The sequence below is a fragment of the Uloborus diversus genome, chromosome 4, assembly GCF_026930045.1.
Source record: "Uloborus diversus isolate 005 chromosome 4, Udiv.v.3.1, whole genome shotgun sequence".
In the NCBI taxonomy this organism is placed as follows: Eukaryota; Metazoa; Arthropoda; class Arachnida; order Araneae; family Uloboridae; genus Uloborus; species Uloborus diversus.
Window position 1 is genome coordinate 112,788,459 of NC_072734.1, and position 15,400 is coordinate 112,803,858.

Sequence of the window (15,400 nt, forward strand, 5' to 3'; positions counted from 1 at the left end):
TTGCTCGATCTTCCATTGCTCAGCATTGGTGGACTTCTGGCCACAGTTTGATTTTTCATCTGCCAAAACTATTTGTAAATGGTCTTTGGTCTGTGACCTCTATTTTTGGGAAGCTTACTATGTTTGGAAAAATTCCCATTCTCCAGTCAATGATTTTTCCAGCGTTCTGAAATTCGGCAGCAGTTTTTATAATATGCTTCTTCGGGTTATTCGTTTTCTCCCACTCTCTCCCCCCCCCCCTGCTGTAGGTTGACATGTAATTTGCTGATTGGTTGGTTGTCGTCTCTTGTGAATTCCTTTTGGCTGACCCATTTGGTATAAATACTGGTGTCAATGTGGTTGATGTTCAGTTCTCTCACGACTTTCTGGTTGTGTGCTGAGTATTTTGCGTTGATGAAGAGGCATCAACCCGTTCAGTCCGTCAAACTTCACGTTAGATGCAAGGGCGCCCATATAGGGGGGCATGTGGGAACTCGACACCCTCCCCCCTTAGAAATTAGAACTTCCTTTATTTGGTTCTTTTTCCTTTGAAAAAATGTAAAAGCATTTCTTCTCCAGCCATTAATGAATAAGTTATTAAAAATGTCAAATTTTAATGACTCTAATCTGGCTTGAAATCTATTTCCATGGGGAAAATATCGGAGCCCCCCCCCCCCCCCCCCCCGCTTACAATTTTGCATATGGATGCCTTGGTTAGATGTAAGGGAGCACCATGGAATCGCAAGTATGGAGGCACCATCTATTGGTAGAGAGACTGACACATGTGCAACATTTGATGTTGCACAGTGACCGGTTTCATGCCGAAAAGAAGGTCACACAAATTATCTTCCGCAACGGAACATAACATGCTGGGCAGTGGCGCCGACTCCATGGGGCCTGAGGGGGCCCAAGCCCCCTCAAAAATATTTTTGAGGGGGCAGAGCCCCCCCAATAAATCAAGAAAATTATTAGTTATATTATGCTTTCTAAACTCATAAATTTAACTTTTATTTTCTTTCTTTGAAAATAGCTTTTCTTGTAAAATACATTCAGTAAGAAGTTAAAACAAATAATTATTGCGGTAGTAAGCAGGTTAACTGAAAACGAGTGGTGTGAATAATGATAGTGTTACGGTGCTGCAAGCACACTTAGAATGTGTCCCAGTGCGCGAACTTACGGGTCAAGTCAGTTGCTGGTGGGCAGCGAAGCGACGCGCTCATCTAAGTGTTGCTGATCTGGAAAAAATATACGAGGGTTTGATTTGTATATTAAATGAGAGCCGTGATAGTTTTGAATACTTTTGGGTATTGTGTTTAAAAGGAAAACCTTCACAAAATGAACAAATTCAACATTTTTCGTTTCCTCAGAATCGACGTATACCAAAGAAGTATGAAAACAACAAAGTCAGCTCACCGCACACTTTCAAAATCCCAAAGGGCCGTGCTAGCCCGATCGGTAAAGTGTCGGATTCGGGACCTGAGTTTGAACCTCGATGGTCGATGATCCACCGTCGTCATTAAAGGGAACTGGGCGACGTTAAATATGCTCGTGGTCTCAATGTACTCCAAGTGAAACAATACCTCTGGGGGTGCACCAGGTAGCTATTAGCTCCTGGACTAGTTCTAAATTCTCATTAACTGTTCAATCCGGTGATGGTGCTGCCATCTATCGGTATATAAAAATAATGGAGGCAAGGCACTTAGTATGCAGTCCTCGACATAAATACAGCTGTAGTCAGTTGTGACTCTGAATAGGAATAGGAAATCCCAAAGCACTACAAGGCAATACGTACATTGATGAGGTTTGCGAAATGGCGCAATCTTGCATTATTGGGCGGTTTACATCAACTGAACTCTCACAGGTTATTGCAGTTGAACAAGAGTGCTTGCTTTTGTTAAACAGAGGTGAAACAAATTTTGAAAAATCAACTGCTTTTCAAAAATGACCTAGACATTAAGAGACTTGCGTTTACATATGAGTATGTTAGCCGATATCACTAATGAAAAAAAAAAAACTGGTCTTAAAAAACATGTGTAAATTAAATTACCTTTTTACAAAAAATACTGTGCATGTTTGTATTTATTTTTTCCTTTTTTCAAAGCCAAAAAATGTTTCAGGCTTGTCGAGTTTTTGGGGGTTCTAATGTTCATTATATAACTTTGAAATGCTTTAAAACTCACTATTTTTCATCTCAATTTTAGAAAATTTCCCGTTGCAAGACCCTCCGGTATGCCCCCCCCCCCCCCACACAAAATATATTTTTTTTAGTCCGCGTCTCTGGGCGTCTTGCCCTTCTATGCAAGTCAAGTGCCCTACCTTTTTCAATGCCTAGCTACGGCACTGCACGACTCCCCGTAAAAATGAACAAAAAAATGTCTCTTATTAAGACAAGTGGCATGATCTAGTTGAAACAGAAAATTTGTATACCAATTTTTAGATTGTTTTACTTTGAAAACGCCATATCACATTTGTTTGTTTAAATTATACACACCAGAAAATATGTAAATTGGCATTTTCAAGGAACAAAAATCTGACCTTTATTTGGGGGGGGGGGACCTCTGTGTATGGTACATAACCCCCTAAGCCCCCGGTGATGTCTAGCCCCCTCAATAATTTTTGCAAGTCGGCGCCCCTGATGCTGGGGATTAAGCAGAAACAACGAGGAGTGATTTGATTTTTAGCAGCGGAGGGATTTAAAGGCCATAAAATGTATCGAGGGATGAAAGACTTGTACAGTGAGTACAGTCTGAGTCGTTCAACTGTTGCGGAATGGCGCAATAGATGCACGTGAATGACGGTGAAGACGACGTTGCAGCAGTTTTGGTGGGAAATGCTAGAGCATCCACCGTACAGTCCGACCTTTCACCATGTGACTCATGTTTTTAGAAATCTAAAACAAGCTTTTCGCGGACATCGATTCACAACGGACAAAAAAAGTGTATGACTGGGTGCAGACCTGGATCCGACAGCAGTCTACTAGGTTCTTGAAAGATGGAATCGAACAACTAGTGTTTCAATGGGATAAATGTGCCAACAGTTTTGGAGATAAAATTTTTACCGTTACTTTACACTAGTGATCCGGTTTCATTTGAATGCCCCTTATGTTTCTTTTTTTAAATGGCAATGTTGTTCCTTTTAAGAAAAGAGTCTACATATTTTTATAGATTGTTTCTGGGCAAGATAAATGCAGGAAAAAATTTTAATATGGAAGAAAATTATATCAATGATATTACATTCGTGTTAAATATTTTGTCTCATTTAAAACGTTTTTGCAGATGAAGTAAAAGAACACCTGCAGCTTATAAAAGAAGTTTTTCCTGGCTGGATATCTTTCATTAAAATTCCAAAAGGCGACTACATAACAATGGACAAAACGAAAGATATAAATGTGATGCTCAGCAATGTAAAATAGTACTGTATGTAAAAGGGAATTATTTTGCTCATTTTATACTTTTTATACTGCAAAGATCCTTTTAAACATTTTACATTATAGTAGCTCATGATTTATGTAAAATTTTAATCTTGTATGCTTTTAATGCAAACATATTTTAAATAACTTTCTGTTTTATGCCAGATGTAATTTTACCAATTTATAAATTAAACATTATTTTACTTATATTTATTAATTGTTTTAGTATTTTTGTTGTGCATGTTTTATCCCGTTTTGATTTGAGTCCATACTTTCAATTCTAAAAACTTCAGTATTTTATCTTGAGAAATCAGTTACTTAATAAAATCAAATGATTTTGATGGTTTAGTGTACTAATGTGATCAGTAACTTTAGCCAATTTTTTAATGGAGTTACTAGTACAGGGAGTAATCTAGACATGAGTTGAGTTCTCTTTCAAATTCATTCATAAAATTCTGTACCTTGAAAACAGCCTCTTCACAAAATTCTGTATTATTCTAAAATTGGTCCCTTTATAATATTGGTCCCCCCCCCCCACATAAAATTTAAACTGTTTGTTCTATTAGCATTTAGATCTGATTTCTAGAAAGCTAAAAGATGTTGTTCACTAAAAAAAATCTGGCAAAATTAATCTAAATTAATTTATGAAATGATTGTTTAAATCTGATTTCTCTAAAGGGCTTCAAGTCAGCATGGTCACAAATAACTAGTTTTCATTATCAAAAAATTTAATTGGACATGTTTTATCTGTAAAATTTGCAACATTTTTGGCTGTTGTGTTATTTAAAGAGATGAACTTCAACATTAAGTTACACACACATCAAAATCACACAACTCTTTTATTCACATCATAATCTCCAAAAAAAACAGATTATGTGACAAATAAATAGCAATATCTTCATGAGATTTATATGTGGTCATAGAAAAACTTTTAAGCAGTATAAGGTCAAAAACATTCAAGAAAGAATAATAGAACAATTTTGGTAAAAGGTATCCCTAAAAAGAGTTTTCTTTTATCAAAATTGCTTCCATAAAAAATTTATTCTTAATGGCGAGTTTTTATCTGCATACTTTTGATAGTAACTCAGTGCTTTACCTCTAAGCCATAAGAACGGAGCCCAAGGATTGTGGGCAAATGTGCAAAACTGGTATAGATTTTTGAACTATATAATATTTTTTTAATTAGTTTTTAATTAATTTTATGTTTAGTCAGTGGCAACTCGTTCCTTAAAAAAGTGAGGGGGCCAGATCATGGGTGCACTCGCCCCCCCCCCCCTTCATTTCAGCCAATAAATAAATAAAATATTTTTTAATATTTAAAGTTTCTTAAAATAATCATTTGTGTTAAATAGATAAAATTAAATTCACTTTGAACAAAGAACAAGCTACAAAATACTTAAACTACTATGTAAAATATTAATCATGCTTATATCCATGATTGCCAGTAGGGTGGTGCACTTTCATCCCCTGACTTTCAATAAAGGGGGATTTCAAAAGGGGTTTCATTCCTTTAATTAATCAGATCTTTCACCCCCTGGCTTTTCAAAATAAATAAATAAATTTAAAAAAGCAATATTAATTTAATATTTTAAAAAGTAAGATTGTTTTTAATCTTTTAATAACTAATTATTTTGAATGAGTAAAATTTATTTTATTTCAGGGTTGGCAAGTTTTTGCCAGGGGCGGAAAAATAACGGTTTTTACCACCCGGCAAAAATAAGTTTTTACCAGTTTTTGCCAAAGTGACAAAAATAGATTTTGTGTTAACAACTTACGGACAGTTTTTTTTTCCTTTTATATAAAAGTAAAAGCATGTAAAGATTTTGATAAAATTTTAATTTAATTATTTTTATAGTTTAAAAGTAAGTTAAACCTTAAATTTTTTTAAAAGTTATAAAGCATTTTTACTTCTAAATTTTTAAACATTAACATAAAATTTCTGTTTGTAACATCTAAGACTAATAATTAACTTATAATGAAAATGTAATTAGTTTGTTTATTATAGCATTTTTCACAGAATACTAAATATCTATATAAAGTATACTTAATCAAGATACAACTATAAAATAAAAGAAATAAAAGTAATTAAAAAGCAAAATAAACTAGTTTTGTGAGAGAAGCAACTGACAAATTCTGATTGTACAAAAAAAAAATCAGAGAAATAACTCTCTATTGCAGCAGAACTTGCAGGACACATTTGAAGAGTTGCAATAGTGTGCAGAAATCTTTAGGTACTGTACTGCATGTAAATAAATGCATTATTTCTGTAGTGAGGTAAAGTTAATACTTTTCTATATTCAAGTAAATATTCTGTTATTAAATAAATAGCTAAAAAATCTTAGTGGGATAAAAAAAGTGATTAATTAAATATATATATATATATATATATATATATATATATATATAATTAGAATTCAATCTTTTTATTAATTTACTAAGCTTAAGTAAACATTCTTTGTTTTAGCACTGAAGGAATTGGCTCATTCTGAAAAAATTGTTTTAGCAAACATTTTAAATCTTAAGTTTTGCAATCCCAACATTTCTTTTTTATATATTTTTCACCTTATAAATTAGAAGTAACATGGAGAGACATAATTAAAATATTAAAGTGCATTATTTATATTGGGTTGTTCGGAAAGTAATTTCGTTTTTTCCCGTCAGAGGACTTAATTACGTTTTTTCGAAACCAACTTCACACTTAAGCCGCATAACCATTATATGTCTTGAGAGCTGATATTGCAAGGCTTGTGTGTGAAAAAGTTCTATTAATTCTACGCAGTAATTTTTGGTTGGTGCCCTTTTAAATATGGAGAGCAATAAGCAGCATTTTCGTCATATTTTACTTTTTTACTTCAGAAAAGGTAAAAATGCTGTCCAAGCGAGAAAAAAATTGATGGATGTGTATGGAGAAGGCGTGTTAACAGTACGCCAGTGCCAGAATTGGTTTGCAAAATTTCTTTCCGGAAATTTTGATGTCGAAGATGCACCACGGTCTGGAAGGCCGGTCGAAGCTGACAAAGATGCGATAAAGGCATTAGTTGATGCAAATCGGCGAATAACCACACGAGAGATCGGTGAGAGATTAAATTTGTCGAATTCGACTGTTTATGGCCATTTGAAAGGCATGGGCTGAAGCTCGATGTGTGGGTGCCCCCATGTCCTTACGGAGCGAAATTTGTGTCGTCGCGTTGACGCGTGTGATTCGCTCCTCAAATGTCAAGAAAATGATCCATTTTTGAAGCGGATTATTACTGGGGACGAAAAATGGGTTGTATACAACAATGTTAAACGCAAGAGGGTCATGGAGCAGAAAAGATGAACCGGCTCAAAGCGTGTCAAAAGCCAACATTCACCAAAAAAAGGTGATGCTCTCCGTTTGGTGGGATGTCAAAGGAATCGTTTTTTTTTTTTTTTTTTGAGCTTTTGCCGGACAATACAACGATTAATTCAGAAGTCTATTGTCATCAGCTGGACAAATTGAATGATTCACTTAAAGAGAAGAGGCCCGAATTAATCAACAGGAAGGGTGTAGTGTTCCACCAGGATAATGCGAGACCTCACACAAGTTTGGTCACTCGCCAAAATTTTTTACAGCTTGAATGGGACGTACTGAAACATCCACCATATTCTCCAGATCTGGCGCCTTCCGACTACTATTTGTTCCGGTCCTTGCAAAATTTTTTGGATGGCAAAACCTTTACCTCAAATGAAGATGTCAAAAACCACCTGAACCAGTTTTTTGCCAGCAAGGACCAAAACTTTTATGAGAGGGGAATTATGTTACTGCCAGAAAGATGGCAAAAGGTGTTGGACCAGAATGACCAATATATAATTTAATAAAATATTTATTTGTTATACGAAAACTGTCTTTCATGTTCCCCCAAAAAAACGAAATGACTTTCCGAACAACCCAATATTATATTGTCACTATTTCTTGATTATAATGCTACTTTATTTGCAATTAGGTTTTTGCCGTTTTTTTTTTCCATTTTTGCCATGGTTTTTTCCACTGTCCCGGAAAAAATACCTTTTTGCCGGCAAAAAACCCAACCCTGTTTTATTTTAAGCAAGCCAAGTTACAAAAGTGGAAAAATATATTGTGCTCAGAGAAATAAGTAAAAAATATAAATTATCTATAAATAACTTTAGCAAAGATGAAAATACATGAAGTACACTGCCAGCTCAGTCAATTATAGCCGAGGACTGCAGTTTCGTGCTTATTAGCACTCATCAGCCCGGCATAGGAGTGACTCCAGCTCAGTCACTCCTATGCCGAGTCGATGAGTGCTAATAAGCACGAAACTGCAGTCCTCAGCTGTAATTGACTGAGCTGGCAGTGTATTTCATGTATTTCTGCCTTAGCCATGGCTATAGGGCGGTAAACTTACTGAATGAAAATGCATCTCAGTATTCGCTTTAAAATAAATAAAATAAAAATAGTTAAACTAAATTTAAAAATACTTAAAAATAAATAAATTAAAAAACTAGTTAAAAAACTTCCTAGCGATTCACATGCGGGTGCAACCTTCTGCATATGACAAAGAAAGAAAATATCGGACTGTTTTTATTTTCTTAATAATTATTGATAACTTGTCACATTTTCATCAAAACTACATAAGCAGTAATTAAAAACAAGCAATAATTTATGCGTAACAATGGGAAGACATTTTTTGAATAAAAAAATCTTATAACAATGTGTGCACACACGTACATTAGAGATGGGACGGGCTCAGCCCGAGCCCGGACCAGAAGCGGAATCGGGGCTCTAGAACCGAAAATAGGTTTTGGGCTTGGACTCAAGCAAAGATATTCAATCGTCAATCTCCAAACAAATTCACAGAAAATAAACATTTTCCTACTGTGAGAAAATGAAAGGAACATTTAAATCAGTTCAATCATTGTGAAAATTTAACCCCCCCCCCCCAAAAAAAAAAAAAAAACGCTTATTTATAGTGTTTTTTTGCGATTACTATTGTAGTATGTCTTAGAGTAATGCATTTGAAGTGGAGCATTTTGAGAAAACTTAGAAACTTCTGCTAATGAAGAACATTTGACTTATCATTTTTCATCAACAGAGAAATCATGTCAGACTGTAGAAGGCTCGGTTTTTGATACAAGAAAGTTTCCTTCGGGCTCGGGCAGGCTCGGATTTTGGTCCAAGACAGTATCACCCGGGCTCTTAAAAATGAGCCCGAACTCATATCTAATGTACATACAGCACAACACACAACAGTGGCGCAACTTGAAAATACTTAAGAGGATATGGGGGGGGGAGGGGCATAATAAGAAAAATAATCTCATCAATTTGACTGATTTGATTTGCTCATCAAATCTCTCAATTTTGAAACTTGTAGTTTCAAAAAGGCAACTTTAGACTATCTTGGTGATGTTAGGGGACGGTACAGGGGACTCCGTGAAAATTCGTAAAAATGAAGCCTTAAAACGCAGCCATATTTATTGACATTACGGTAAGGGATGAAGCTCAAGAGCTCTCCCCAATTGTTTTTTTTTTTTTTTTTTTGAAAAATACATAGAAATCAATTCCTCCCCCCCCCCCCCATCCTTCCTTTAATTTTTCAAAATTGCAGTTCCAAAAACGTAATTGTAGACAAACTTTCAAGATTTTTACGGGATGGGATACTGGAGCTCTCCCCTGGAATTCTTTTTCAAAACTGAAGTCCTAATAACTTAAGCACAATATTTGATGATACTATGAGGGAAGGGTTTAGAGACTATTCCACCTATATTTTTCATAAGTGGCTAACCTAATTTGTTCTATGATGTTAAAGGTAAGAGGTTCAAGGGCCCTTCCTCGAATATTTTCTGAAAATGAAGTCTTAAATACACGATTATAGGATCATATTTGATAACACTAGGGACAGAAATCTCTCGAAATTAAAGCTTCAAAAACGCAATTTTAAGCGATCTTGTAATGTATTCTGAGACTTTCCTTGGAAATTTTGTGAAATCGAAGATCTGGGATTAAAAGTTCAGATGTTCCGTAATGTTTTTGGCGGCGGTGGGGGGGGGGGGGGGAGAAGAGAGACTTTTTATTTTCAGACGAACTTGAAAAAGAAGAAAAGAAATAGTGATCAGTCTGATGGCTTCTGAAGGAAAAGTTGAGAACATTAGGATACACATTTCATGAAAAAAAAAGGCAACATGGTAAATCCCCCCCCCCTCCCTCATCCCACACATACATTCCTTTTTTTTTTTCAAAGCATGCACGCACGCACAAAAAAAAAAGGAACATAAATAAAAAGTTATAAACTATTGTCTAAAAAAAGGGAGGGAGCCTGGACCACCTCTGGCCCTTCTCACAAGCCGCCACTGTGTTTAGTTAATTTGTTTCAGGGAATTTTATTGCATCAACAACATGTCAAATTTTTTTGAAGTTATAAAAGACTGAAGGGTTAGAAGGGAAAAGGAGGGAACCCAAATTTCAATTTTTAAAAGTCAGCATTAAATCTTAAAATACCAAACTTTTTTTTAGTTGGTTTTTTAATTGTTTTTAGAAGCATACAATGGAAGTTATTAAAAAGAAAAAAAGTGACTTGGTGTTCTAAGCTTTGATGCAAACTTCTTGAAGCCCTTCAATTTATTCTATAATGTTATTTCTTCCGTTATTTTAATAAAATTTACAATTTAATATTCACGCCAATGAAACAATAAAAATTATGCATTACTTTGATTTATTTTAAAGATTTTTTATGAAATTGCTATTTTAGTACAAATTTTAAATATATGTTAAGGGTAACAAAAAAAATGTTTCGATATGTCATTCAATTCATTTCCTGATGACAAAATTTCAGTTCTAAAAATCTTCTGTTAGTTGAAATTTAACAAACTACTATCTACTGCTTTTTAGGATAGCATATGACTTTCAGTGGGAAAAAAACATTTTGCAGCCAAAATTGGAAAAAAGGAGGGGAAAAACAAATTGACTAAGCAAAATGGAGAAACATTGAGAAACACTAAATTATGATTTAAAAAAAAATAGCAAAGAACATTCCACTTGCATTAATTTCAGAACTTCAAATGATAGTACTTCAAATGATAAAAGAAGAAATCTTGAGATCCATTTCGTACAAATAAAACATTGTTTTCTGCAGCATAATTTCTGCCAGAAGTGAAAGTTTTCAATCTTTTGAGAAATTTCCATTTTGAAAAAAAAAAGGAAAGTGAAGTGGAACAAAATAAAAGCTAAAAATTAATAAACAATAAGTAAATGAGTTAAATCTGGGCAATTGAAATAGCTTTTTAAAATTTAACTTGTACATTGATATCATATCTAATGAAAAACTGCTACTCATTTCTTAAAAATGAAAAACAAATTGCACTTAAATAAAGTGAAAAAATTTATAATTTTATTTCTTAAAAAATCATCTTAATAACTCAGTGTATTGATAATGTCTTCCGTTTTTAAAAACTTTTCGTAAAAAATAAGTTTTTCTTTTTAAGAATGAAGTGCTGTGTTCAATCCTTTATTTTAAAACTAAATTTGGGACACGCACCTTTTTTTATCTGAAAAATCTTAAACTTGAGAATATTCCCAACTTTCACCTTTAATTTCTGCTTAGAAATTAATTTTACAGCTGCAATCATACAATTTAGGGAAGAAGGGGGAATAACTATCCTAAAATAAATGTATGAATACATAAATAATGCATTTTAAAAATTGCAACAAAGTAAATTTTTTTAGGATAATAAATGCATTTTGACAATATAAGTACAATAATTTGTTTTAATATAAACACAAGTTCAATATTGCACATTGTTAGTAAGTTGCAATATATAGTAAATAAAACCTTATGATATACGTCCATTACTGCACAATATTTTTAAAAAATACAGTTTCTGGAAATCTTCAAAATTCAAATGTTTTACATGAAAGTGGAGTCCATGTTCTAAATAAATTCATGCAATGAAACAAAAATCAAGCATAGTTACTTTAATTCTTTTTTGGGCCTTTTACGCAACAATTGATATGTCTGTTACTATGGAATTGCCTAGCTAGAAGCAATAAGAATAAGTTCAAATAATAATAATAATAATGATAAATAGAAATAAAAATGTTTTTGTGTTAGCATGCACTGACCTCCCGACGATCCGTACAATTTGAAGAACACTTAGTTATCTGGTTTTGTCGATTTATACAATGCTAAGAAGAAATATAACATTACCAAGATCAAGTCTGAAAATTTATAGTTTGTACAGTATGGGACCCCAAATCCTGAATGCGACTTTTCCGGTTTTTGGAATTTTATGAATTTTGGATTCTGACTAAAAAATAGTGAAAACTTGCTTGTTGTGTGATATTTGTCACGTTTTTTCTGGTCTCGCTAATGTTTGCACTAAATTTCTTTAATTTTTTTTATCAATCTGACTGAAAGTATACTTCATTATGCTAAAACAAAAGTTGAAGATAATTTGCAGCTACGTGTAATCCACGGATGATGTTGCTTCTTATTATTATGCAATGTGCCGATCACTAAAATAAATAAATTATATTGTTACTAAAAATTACTTTGTACTATTTTCAATAGGCTTTGTATTGCATACTCATAAGAAGAAAACAAAAAACATTGACCGAAAGTGGATGTTAAAAGATTGCTGCGCCATTACAGCAAAACACTTATTTATTTATTTACTAGTGATTCCATGCATTGAAACATTCAACAAAAATGTATCTAATACATCTAGGTGCCCAGCAAAAATAGTTAGATAACTGATTCAGGGCTCCCAACACATTTTAGCCATAGAAAAGGGTAAAAGAGGACCACTTTGAATCAAAAAGGGGACCAAAGAGGACCAGTTAGGATTAAAAAGAGGACCTTGGGAGGACCATTCATAGTTAAACCCAGGGTAGCACCAAACGGCAAAATAGCTGTCTGGCAATAAATACGTGAAGATAATTCGTTAATTAACCAAAATAATGATTTTTAATGATAAATCCTTATCACCTTCTGTACATCTGAACTTCTTATCCATTGAATTATATTATTCACACAAACATTTGGATGGGCTTGGGAGGGGGGGAGTGACAAGCAAGCATGTGACTGACCATCTTACAGAGTAACTTTAATTGTAAAATAAATTTTCTACTACTTAACAGGTAAAAACTGGCTAGTTAAAAATAATCACCCAAGTGACCGATCAATTAGTGCATACCTAATAGATACAGTTATTACAGTAAACACCTTAGTACATAGTAGTTTACAAAAATTTTCACATAACCAGTTTAAAGAGAATTCATTTTGATATAAGGTACCACAAGACAAGAAGATATAGTTTGGAGACCAGGAGGTCCCCCCCCCCCCCACAGCCCTTGGTTTTTACACATATTTCCAGCCAAAATATGGTAAGTTTATATACATATGAGAGTTTATGACCAAACACCAAAGCAGGAGGTAATTTCTGACTACGCTACTAACTGACTAAGTTCAAAAATATTAGAGGTTTGCAAATCATTTATTAGTATGCTAAGTATCCAAATCATTTCTTCATATGTATGTATTATTTGTTCGGGCACCAAAAAAATATTGTAACTGTCTTCAAGTACATATAAAAATTAGTGAGAAAGAAATTTTTTTTATTAAAGTCACCATACCCAAAAATATACAAATGCTGCTTAAGCGATAAATACACTGAATGTAAATTTGAGCCTGCTTTTACTGGATAACTTAATGTAATAAATAAATGTGTAAGTTTAGATTCATAGAGCTATATTTTCAAATTGAAAATACTCATTATGAGTACTTAAAAAAATAAGGATACAACGTTTTTTAGTTTTTAAAAATAAAATTAAATAAAAAAATTTGAGGTAGCACATGTCAAAACAGCTTCCAATTTTAAAAAATATTGAAATAATAACAAGATGCAAAAGGATTGAAATCTTGCACAAGAGAATCAAATTTTCGCGAAGTATGTTCACTGTTGGCATAATTTCCAAAAAAAAAAGAATATTCTCTAAAACTAAACATGACTAAAATTGAACAAAAATATGCTAGTCTAGGATAGCATATGTGATAACAACATTCGATTGCGCAAAATATCAAAATATGTACAAGATGCAAAAAGATTGAAATCTCAAAGAACAAGAAGCAATTCCTCGCGAAGTTCGAATAAGTGCAATGCTGCAATGGTTCCAAAAATAAGAAAGTTTATTATCTATTAAAATTAAACAAAAAATAAGCTATTCTATGATGGCGTATGTCAAAATAACTTCCGAATGTCAAAAATATCATAACATTAACAAGATGCAAAAAGATCGCGAAGTGCGAGTAAGTACAATGTTGCCATGGTTTCGAAAAAAAAGTAGTTTATTACCTATTAAAATTACACAAAAAATAAGCTAATCTATGGTGGCGTATGCCAAAATAACTCTCGATTGCCAAAAATATCAAAATATTAACAAGATGCAAAAAGATTGAAATCTCAAACACGACAAGCAATTTTCCGCGAAGTGCGGGTAAGTTCAATGTTGCCATTATTTTGAAAAAAAAGTAGTCTCTTATCTATTAAAATTAAACAAAAAAAGCTAATCTATGGTGGAGTGTGTCAAAATAACTTCTGATTGCCAAAAATATCAAAATATTAACAAGATGCAAAAAGATTGAAATCTCAAACACGACAAGCAATTTTCCGCGAAGTGCGGGTAAGTTCAATGTTGCCATTATTTTGAAAAAAAAGTAGTCTCTTATCTATTAAAATTAAACAAAAAAAGCTAATCTATGGTGGAGTGTGTCAAAATAACTTCTGATTGACAAAAATATCAAATTATTTACAAGATGCAAAAAGATTGAAATCTCAAACACGACAAGCACTTTTCGCGAAGTGCGAGAAAGTTCAATGTTGCTATGGTACCAAAAATATAAAAATTGTCTATTAAAATTAACCAAAAAATAAGCTAATCTAAGGAGGTGTTATGTCAAAATAACTTCCGATTGCCAAAAATATCATAACATTAACAAGATGCAAAAAGATCGCGAAGTGCGAGTAAGTTCAATGTTGCCATGGTTTCGAAAAAAAAGTAGTCTCTTATCTATTAAAATTAAACAAAAAATAAGCTAATCTATGGTGGAGTGTGTCAAAATAACTTCTGATTGCCAAAAATATCAAAATATTTACAAGATGCAAAGAGATTGAAATCTCAAAACCCAGCAAGCAATTTTCGGCGAAGTCCAAGAAAGTTTGATGTTTTCATGGTTCCGAAAAAAAAGTTTATTATCTATTGTAATTAAACATAAAATAAGCTAATCTAAGTTAATGGATGTTAAAGTAACTTCTGATTGTCAAAAACATCAAAATATTAACAAGACGCAAAAAGATTAAACGCAAACACAGGAAGTAATTTTTCGCGATGCTACATATCGAACACAAGTTCAGAAAATTGCACTGATGAAACATTCTTGATTTTTTTCAAGTGCTTACGAACCCGTGAAAAATATCAGTAGCAAAATAATTTCACGTCATAACTCTTCCCCCAAACTTCTCCATTTGCTAGATTTCCATGTTACAGGGGTGGGAGGAGGAGTAATGACTTCAATCTGAAGCGAAAAGCGAAATACCAGAAAGTCAAGTTCAATAGAAAAACGGCGCCGCGGCAGCGTGTTCGGGCTTAACATAAGTCAGCACACAGTATCTTTTAATGTAATGAAAATTTTTAAAATCTGATTTTTTAGTAAAAACAATACAAAAGCGGACTAAACGGACCAAAATGTTAAAAAGCGGTCTAAAGCGGACTTTAGCCTAAAAAACGGACTTTGGCGGGAAAAGCGGACCATTTGGGAGCCCTGCTGATTTATCATTTAACATTACTAATAAAAAAAGTTGAAGCTATTTTCTAATAATATTCCTGGCAGCAGAATTTTAACTTTGCAATCTGCTACGTAAAGTGAAAACCTCAAAAGTAGTCTGCAAACTAAACCAACATTTGATACTTGATTAATCGTGAAATCTAAATCAGTTCCCAAAAATGCCTTAAAATAAGTCGCTATATACTTTAAAAAT

General features: G+C 33.2%; 1 protein-coding gene across 1 annotated transcript in view; it reads left to right on the top strand.

Annotated features, from left to right (window-relative positions):
- LOC129221558 (DNA replication factor Cdt1-like) overlaps positions 1-3,559 on the top strand; it is a 58,789-nt gene extending 55,230 nt beyond the window's left edge. The window contains exon 10 of the mRNA XM_054856053.1: positions 3,255-3,559. Coding sequence (XP_054712028.1) covers positions 3,255-3,391 — 137 coding nt within the window. The 3' untranslated portion in view covers positions 3,392-3,559. The remainder of the gene's footprint in view (positions 1-3,254) is intronic.
- Positions 3,560-15,400: the final 11,841 nt, after the last annotated feature.